At 45.0% G+C, this 9,719-nt stretch overlaps 1 protein-coding gene across 1 annotated transcript; it reads left to right on the forward strand.

Moving 5' to 3' along the window:
* Nucleotides 1-1,472: 1,472 nt before the first annotated feature.
* Nucleotides 1,473-9,336, forward strand: LOC133350074 (ubiquitin-conjugating enzyme E2 A). Its single transcript, XM_061564068.1, has 6 exons — nucleotides 1,473-1,825; nucleotides 7,106-7,186; nucleotides 7,627-7,652; nucleotides 7,981-8,070; nucleotides 8,268-8,356; nucleotides 8,687-9,336. The coding sequence occupies exons 1-6, from the start codon at nucleotides 1,782-1,784 to the stop codon at nucleotides 8,813-8,815; spliced, it is 459 nt and encodes a 152-aa protein (XP_061420052.1). The 5' UTR covers nucleotides 1,473-1,781; the 3' UTR covers nucleotides 8,816-9,336.
* The last annotated feature ends 383 nt before the right edge of the window (nucleotides 9,337-9,719 follow it).

The raw sequence follows: 9,719 nt of genomic DNA on the forward strand, positions 1-9,719 counted from the left end.
ATGCGCATCTGCGGCCGTCTGGAACGTTCTTCCTTCTGATATTAGGAAGCCACTGGAGATAAACATTTTAAAATCATTATCTAGATTGACAAACTCATTTCTTGATAACTGCTTGTTTTAGTTTGTTGTCCTTCCCCCGCACCTCCGATTAGCACGGTTAGCAACGTACGGTGCGAAAGAAGTTCAGCATACATACATACAGGTTGGGCTGCTTTAGGAAATATAAACTTGATCATGAAAAGCAGCATACCAATGTGCCTAAAAAATGCAGTTGCGACCTGAATGACCTGTTACGCAATGTGGCCCAGCAACGTGGACGCTGATTGCTTGTGTTGCAATCGAAACGTCGTGATTTGTTTTTATTTCTAACTACGTGACTTTACCGTAAGAACCAAAGAGCATGTATTCCTGCAGTCACGAAAGCTTCAAGTCAAGATTCAATATTGACAGTGTGCAAAGTAAACTAAGCAAATTTTTTTTTATCAGATCAGGTAAGGTCCACTAAGCTAAGCTGCTTTGTTCAGAAGCGACCTGTCCATCACAAACGAGAGCTCAACGAAGTGGATTATCGCGTGGAAATATATCTCAGCCAAATACTCTAAACGCGTGTTGTTTCCAAATGTGGCACCGTGAAAAATCCACGTGACCAGGGGGAGACAGAGTCACTTCAGAATGTTAAATATATAGCAGCAGGTGTCAGGGTGGAGATCGAACCCACCCCAGGCGGGAAGAGATAACGTCTCCTAGCCACCGTGGGATTACGAGCACCAGCAAGGGGAAGGCGTGGGATCAAGACGAGCAAGGCAGTCGTTTCGTGACGCCCCTTGTGCCTGCCCAAGCAAGCACGTGGCCACCTCTGCCAGGCACAATTGGCGTCATGGGGCAGCACGGATTCTGGGGTGGCCCGGTGGTCGAGACTGTGAACGGAGTGGCAGCTCAAGGCTGGGCGGGGTGGTGGTGGGAACACACACACGCTCGAGAGGACGTCCACTTCGAGGAGTGATGGACTCGGGTCCTCATCCAGCAGTGGGTAGAGCACGCCCCTGGCGCGTCTCTCGGCCACGTGAAAGCCCAGCAGCGGTGACGTCACCGCCCATCGCCCGCTGACGTCACCGCTCGTCCACGGACAAGGGGGCAAACACGTTACGTCACCGCGGGCTGTACCATTATTGTCACTCGGAAAGGGTGTGAACTTTTTTTTGGTGTGTCGATAAAATGATCAACGGCGCAGCAAACGCGCTCGGAGTCTCGCGTAACATGTTGAAGATCTAATCCTATAAGATTAGTTATCGTTGAAAAAAAATCGATTCGTGTTGTTCGTTACGGGGGCGTTTGTAATTCGTCATTGAGCACGAGCACCCGCCCCCCCCGCGCGTGCGGGAGGCGTGAATGGTTTCGCCCGACGCGTCACGTGGCTCGCGCTGGGGGGGGGGCGGGCGAGTTATTTAATTATTTCTCGCTGCTGTAACGACGACGGCTGCTGCTGCTGCTGCGGGGAGGCCGAGGAGGCGGCTTGAGGGAGAAGTTTTTTCTGTTGTCCCCCCCCCCCTCGTCTCTCGCCTCGTACTTTTACGGCGCCGTCTTCCCCCGTTTTACTTTAACCCAACCAAGCAAGCAAGCCCAACACACACACGCACGCAGCGTCATCGCCGGCGTCGTCTTCCCAAGGCCGACGTTGACTTGGAGGAGGAGTGGACGAGTGGACGCTGCTTCGCTTCAAATTAACACATTTTTATTATCTTTTAAACCGGTCGGTGTCGGCGGCACCCCGTTGTTTGACAATGTCCACGCCCGCCAGAAGGCGTCTCATGCGCGACTTCAAGAGGTGAGGACAACGGCGAGAGCGAGAGAGAGATGAGGGTGATGATGATGAGGGGGGGAGGGAGAAGATGGCGGCCGACACGGGAGGTTTCTCGCTGCTGCCACCACCAATACCACCACCACTACTACACTACTATACACCACTACTACACTACTATACACCACCACCACTACTACACTACTATACACCACTACTACACTACTATACACCACCACCACTACTACACTACTATACACCACTACTACACTACTATACACCACTACTACACTACTATACACCACCACCACTACTACACTACTATACACCACTACTACACTACTATACACCACTACTACACTACTATACACCACCACCACTACTACACTACTATACACCACTACTACACTACTATACACCACTACTACACTACTATACACCACCACTACTACTACACTACTACTATACACACACTACTACACTACTACTATACACACCACTACTACACTACTACTATACACACACACACCACTACTACTATACTACTACTATACACACACCACCACTACACTACTATTATACACCCCACTACTACACTACTATACACACCACTACTACTACACACACACCACCACTACTACACACCCCACCACTACTACTATACACACACCACTACTACACACACTACTACTATACACACACCACCACTACTACACACAACACTACACACACCACCACTACTACATACCACCACTACACACCACCACTACTACATACCACCACTACACACCCCACTACTACACTACTATACACACCACAACTACTACACACCACTACTACTACTACACACGCCACCACTACTACACTACTACACACGCCACCACTACACACACCACTACTACATACACCACCACTACTACACACCACTACTACACTACTACTATACACACCACCACTACACACACCACTACTACATACACCACTACACACTCCATCACTATTACTACACATACCACCACTACTATACACACCACAACTACTACTACACACACTACTACACACACCACCACTACTACACACACCACCACTACACACCACCACTACTACACCCCACTACTACTATACACACCACAACTACTACACACCACCACTACTACTACACACACCACCACTACTACACACCACTACTACTATACACACCACCACTACTACACACCACTACTACTACACACACCACCACTACTACACCACCACTACTACACACCACCACCACTACTACACACCACCACCACTACTACACACCACCACCACTACTACACACACCACCACTACTACACACACCACCACTACTATACACACCACCACTACACACACCACCACTACTACTACACACACTACCACTACTATACCACTACCACTACTATACCACCACTACTACATACACCACCACTACTACACTACCACTACTATACACCACCACTACTACTATACACCACCACTACTACTATACACCACCACTACTACCACACACACTACTACTACACACACCACCACTACTACTACTACACACACCACTACTACACACACCACACTACCACTACTACACACAGCACCACTACTACACACACACACCACCACCACTACTACACACACCACCACCACTACTACTACTACACACACACCACCACCACTACTACTACACACACCACCACCACTACTACTACACACACACCACCACCACTACTACTACACACACACACCACCACCACTACTACTACACACACCCCACCACCACTACTACACACACACCACACATAGGGGTCACGTCGACGACGGAGAATACACAGAGTCGCCGCTGTGTTTCGCGTTGTTTTGCTTCTAGAACGCCGCTGCTTTACGGCGGCGACACGCTGCGACGGGGACTTTGTGATTGTTGTGCCATTCGGGGGCTGGTTGGGGGGGGGGCCCGTGGTGGTACCGAGGCAGAGAAGGGCACCAGGGGAATGTTCACGTTCGTTCGTGCGCACGGTAGGAAGGGCGACTACCTTGTGTGACCGTGTTACAGGCCCGCCCGCCCGCCACCACCATACTACGTCCGCCGCGTAAGCGATGATTGTGGTTGGTGTGTTGTTGTCAGCAGGTACAGCAGCAGCTGTAGGGCGGCCTGCGATGGTCGTGGCAGCAGCAGCAGGAGGAGGGGGGTGTTGCCCTCGGGAGCTGCTGGCAGAGGGCACCAAATGTGTTTTTGTTTTTGACGCGTGGCCATGGCATAAGTCACGATAAGATAGAGGGCCGAGATCCGTGTAATCGATTATTGTCCGATGAAAGCCAGACTTTTCCTAGTTGATGACACGAGATGAGTCGTGGTGATTGGCACGAGGGGGTGCGGCGTGACCTGTGACAAGGCAAACCTCGTGGGTTTTTTTGAGATGTCTTTTTAACAGAAACACATTCTGTGGCAGTGATTATGATCTATGAAATATAGAATTCAAATGGTATCTCTAAAATCACTTGGAGCTTGCTAGGATATCAGGAAGCACTATTATACGGGTGATGATTGTTATGACTTCTGTATAAGGCTTTATGCAGAGAAGAACTAGTATACATTTGAGTAATGTACGGTAATGACATCCATTACTATTTGAACCATGTGCTTAAAGCCACGAATAGTCATGGTTTTAATTAAAAGGACCGGTTGCTTAGGACTCGTGACAGGCTCCCGAATGCCTATATTTGAGATGTAAACACGTACTTAATATCCATCATATACATGACACAATTAGACTTGCTAATGCATTCTAATTTTACACCAACACATGCTAGAAGAATCGTACTTGTTATGACGCGGGCGGTCTCAAAACTTGAAGCAGAGGACATTAGCTTTAGTAATTTGCATGGGGCTCTGACACTAATATCTTAAACAAATGTACGCGTCTTCTTAAACTGTATTGAACCTACTGTTGTACCATTACACCGCATACCTTTGTAACGAGAGGTAATATGACAGGAGGACATGCTTGGGTCAGAGGGCACCAAATGTTAATCTTTCACATGTATTTTCGGAATTTACATTTTACATTGCAATACTATCCATTGCTAAAGAACTTAAACCCACTTTTGTAACAGTTTCAGCAGCGACTACTAAAAATGTTCTAATTTTATAACGAGGTAATGCAAAAAAATCACAACGAGGCCTTGGCATAAACACTAATGTTGCAATGATATAGATTACAATGTTCATTATACCTTTGTAACCATAATTAAAACTTCGTTACACATACAGGCACTGTAATACTAAGAGGTTATGAGGACATTTAATTGAGGATATTAATATTTCACAGAAGCCCATGAGAAAACCAAGAATGTGACAATGATATCCATGTTATAAGTATGCCAACAGTTTTTACACCAACCACTGTATAATCACATGTTTCGGTGGTTCTGTCCATTGACTCGCTCCCGTCTTTGGAATGTGGAATTTCCCATACTAGTTTGTGGCTTACACAGGAGATTAGCAGCATCGCATGCTCATTCTTGGTAACTGCTGGCTTTTAATTGTTGTAAAGAAAGGGGACACTGCAGTGCTAGAGGAAATTGCAGTGACGTTTTTAATTGAGGCCATAATATAAACACTTGTATAGCAGTTTGCATTGTAACATGATTATACCATTTAATGCACTGTTACAACTAATCCAAACATCTAAGGAGCATCTGAGGACTTGAGGCAGTAGACACCAATATTAATAGGGGCAATGCCTGACTAATACTAACATTACAATAATCACTAATATTCTTAAATCATTCACGCCTATTAATAAAACACCTTTCCATCAGAAATCAATACAACTCATGAAAATAGGAGGCTCTGAGGGCTTGAGACACCAACATTTAATATTTGATACGAGTCCATTACGATGCTAATATTACAATCAATCCTCGCGCCGCTCCAATACACCCCACCGTTGTAAAGGTTATGATCTGCCATAGCACTTGCTGTGGCACCAGCAACTTCCATAATAAGAGTTGTGCTAAGAGGGGTCTCCGATAACTTGTAACAGAGGACTGAAGTTAATATTAGGGATGAGTCAACGGCTGGATGGCCCATGGGACTGATATCTTGGCATCGCAGCACTACGTTGGCACCGCTGACATCCAGGGTATGAACGCAGGTATTGGTCGTTCGTGACTAAACTGTGTTTGCACACACAAAGTTGATGGACCGCAGAATCTACAAATGACAAGAAACATTGAATTTGGTTTTACACATTAATTGGCAAATTTCTAGCTGAGAAAAAAAAGTCCGTTTGCGTGGTGGACATTATTTCAGGTCACATTAAAGGTATGGCTCTAGCAAGGATAAAGATGTCAATGTGAGTGACATCAACATTATTTTTGTGACTGTTTTGGCAATATGTTATACTAACAGGTGCACCGTTCTCTGCAAGAGTTCCAAATGGAGATATGCCATGATGTACGTGCCTTGATAGTCCAATTTGAATATAATTTGCAGGAAAAGCCTATAAGAATAGAGATTAGATATGCAGCCATGACACAACACTAATTACTGTTACTGCAGTTATGATGAACACACCATAATAAACACTGTTGGAGCATAGCATTACATCAGCAAAAGTTTAGATACATCAGAAACATTTGCCCTCCGTGAGGCATTCTTTGGTAAACAAAGAATAATACCACAACCTTAGATGCGTTTAATTTCATCGAGTATAATTTCTGGCATGACGGTTTCATTGATACTGGTAGGTCTTGTTCTTTGTTTATGTATAGTGTATGTTATCTGATCTTTACAATTATTGTCATACCATTTATCGGCAATTGTTATGGGTTTTGTATCCGTTATTTCTTTTGGGGCTTAAAGCGAATTCTACCATTGTTTTTTTTGAGGAGTGTAATGGTGTTTGGAAATCGTTTTGGTTATACTGTACATTGTGCAACTCCAAAAACAATGCAAACCGAGGAAGTTGCAGTTGCAAAAACATACTGGAAGTTGTTGGCTACTGACCTTGTATGACTTGAGAGTCAATATGTTTGCAGTGACCCCAGCAACCTCCCTTCAGTCACCCCCACTGCTGAACTGGCTAGTTTTCCGCACGTTGCTTTCTGCCCGCACGTACATTCTTCACGTGTTTTGAGCAGCGACGGAACAGCGGTCGTGCTATCACAGCCCCGATTTTGTTGCAGTGCAGCAAGACCGACGAATGCTTGAGCACCTCGCCTGACACTTAGCGCGGCCGCATTTCTAACAGCTCGTCGCTAAACGTTTTCGTGAAACGTTGTTTTCTCCAGGCTTCAGGAAGACCCCCCGGCAGGCGTGAGCGGAGCACCGACAGAAAACAACATAATGGTCTGGAATGCGGTTATATTTGGGTGGGTAAATAGCACTCTCACTTTACGATGACACGCTTCTTACTCATACTATTTGGTGGTGATATCTGCAAATGGCAGTTGATGATAATGTATTTCTCATTTAGTTGTAAATTGGCATGAGCGATGCTTTTTTTACCCATTAGTTTTGTCGTGTCTTGTAATCTCACAGCTAATTTAGTCAAACTTAATATCCAAATCGCAAGCGTTTTCATGGTTGTAAATAATGTCAACCTTCACTAATATAAATGTAGTTTAATAAATGTGAGTATCATATATGAATAATTCGGGCAGCTTCCAAGGTCAAACCAAGTGCTACTATTAATAAATATGTAAATATGCATTATTGCCTTCACATCCATTGATTTTTACATGCATTACGGATAGCGTGTCCGCTCGAACGTGTAGCATTACAGTCATTTTCTTCCTGTGTTGTTTTACAGGCCGGAAGGGACTCCTTTTGAAGATGGTGAGTGCCACACAGTTAAATGCTTGCTTGGCACAAGAGGGCAAACAGGTTCTCTCTCCGGAGCGGATTGGTAGAATCGTGCAGCCGAAACACAGCGTGTGAGCTGCATACCAAGCACTCGGCTCATGTCCTGAAACCCGACCGTGTATCAGAGTGATGGGAGGGAGTTAAGCTCATATCTGGTCAGTTGGTTAAGTGTCTTGTTTACCGCTGCGGCATGCAGGTGATCGCACCATGTAAAAATAAAGAAAATGCATTTTTACAGATTACTACAACAGACAGCACTCTACTGCACAAATGTAAATAAAAAAACACTTTTGTCTTTCAGGTACCTTCAAGCTGACGATTGAATTTACAGAGGAGTACCCAAACAAACCCCCAACAGTCAGATTTGTGTCAAAAATGTTTCATCCAAATGGTGAGCATGTGTATGACAATTCAAGTAAAATGTTTATCACGTTTGCCTTTTAATGGACACAATGCTTACTTTTACACAAGGGATGGGCATTGTATTTCACTATTTCAGTTCCGATGTGCAATAATGCCGCTATATGTTGGTATCTTTTGTCCAGTTAGAATGTGCTATATTTAAATGAACGGTCTGTTTTGTCACAGTGTATGCGGATGGAAGCATATGTCTGGACATTCTTCAGAATCGCTGGAGCCCCACATATGACGTCTCTTCTATCCTCACATCTATTCAGGTCAGCAGTGAAACCCGCGTGTGATGTTAATACATCACATATACATTAGCATTTCTTTGTGACCTCTGTTTGACCTTGAGTCTTTAATACAGTGAAAGTGGTGGTACAAAAAACTAAACGGGTGATTGTTTTTCCTTTACAATTGTCAGCTCCCATTTTTTGCTACTTTTGAGTGTCCACACCCAATACAAAAATTGCCAATTCCCACTAAACCTGCCCGTTTAGCAAGACGGGCAAATTTATCGGCTCTTGGCGGCGTGTCCAGTCGTCGGCTGCACCGCTGACGGTATCTTAACAGTGGTGGTCGGTGTCTCCTCTGCTGCTTTGCAGTCTCTACTGGATGAACCCAACCCAAACAGCCCTGCAAACAGCCAGGCTGCACAGCTGTACCAAGAAAACAAGCGCGAGTATGAGAAGAAGGTGTCGGCCATCGTGGAGCAGAGCTGGAAGGACTGCTGATGAGCGGCGAGGCGCGGCCAGCTACGAGGGGAGGGTCGTTTGCGACATTTAAAGTTGCATTTCCGTATTACTCGACATTCAAAAAGAAAATACGGTGACAGTCGCGTCCCTGTGTAGTCCACTAACTTGTATGCAAAGTATAGAAGTGCAAACTCTTCATAAGCCCATGCTATATTTAAACATAACAAAAAAAGCATAAACGTACAGTCAATACAAAAAAATCATTTTTCGTTATTTATGTAAACTGCCCTTTGGTGGGATTTCTGCCGTGCTCATTTACACAATCACTGTCAGCTGAAACATTTTGTTGAAAAAAATGTGGATTTGGCGTTCAGAAAAAGAAATAAATGTGCAGCAGTTGTGTTCGCATCCGTGATTGCTCAGAAGGGACGAATGAATTTGTCTGTTTGCTCTAAAGCCGCCGGTACTTGTTGGGATAAAAAAAAACATTCTCTTTGTGATGTTTGATTTATTATTCCTTTTGCACTTGTAATTAAACTGTACATATTTCGCCACAAAAATGTTTGCCCGTCGTCCTTTAAGGTATTGTCTCGTTACTTGATCTCACATGTGTGCGAGTATTTATAACCGTTAATGATAAAGGGTGACAGTATTGTAGCACATTTAAAGATAGCTGTGAGACTGTTATGAAAATATTGGCACGTAAAGCATTGGCCTTGGTCTATACACTGCTGGTATGAGGCCCCTCCACAAGCCGTCCCATTTCATGGTCCCGCGATACAACAATTGATCTGGCGCCTGCGCTTGAGCAATTTAATCTCCACTGTGGAAGTCTTGTAGGGCGTGTTCGCTCCTTTGCCAACAGTCATTAATCTCAATCACTCGTCATTCCTTATCGCGACGTGGCCTCGCCAAGCCCGCCTGTCACTTGTCTCTTATATTC

The sequence above is a fragment of the Lethenteron reissneri genome, chromosome 32, assembly GCF_015708825.2.
Source record: "Lethenteron reissneri isolate LAM-NWPU_2019-01 chromosome 32, ASM1570882v1, whole genome shotgun sequence".
NCBI lineage: Eukaryota > Metazoa > Chordata > Hyperoartia > Petromyzontiformes > Petromyzontidae > Lethenteron > Lethenteron reissneri.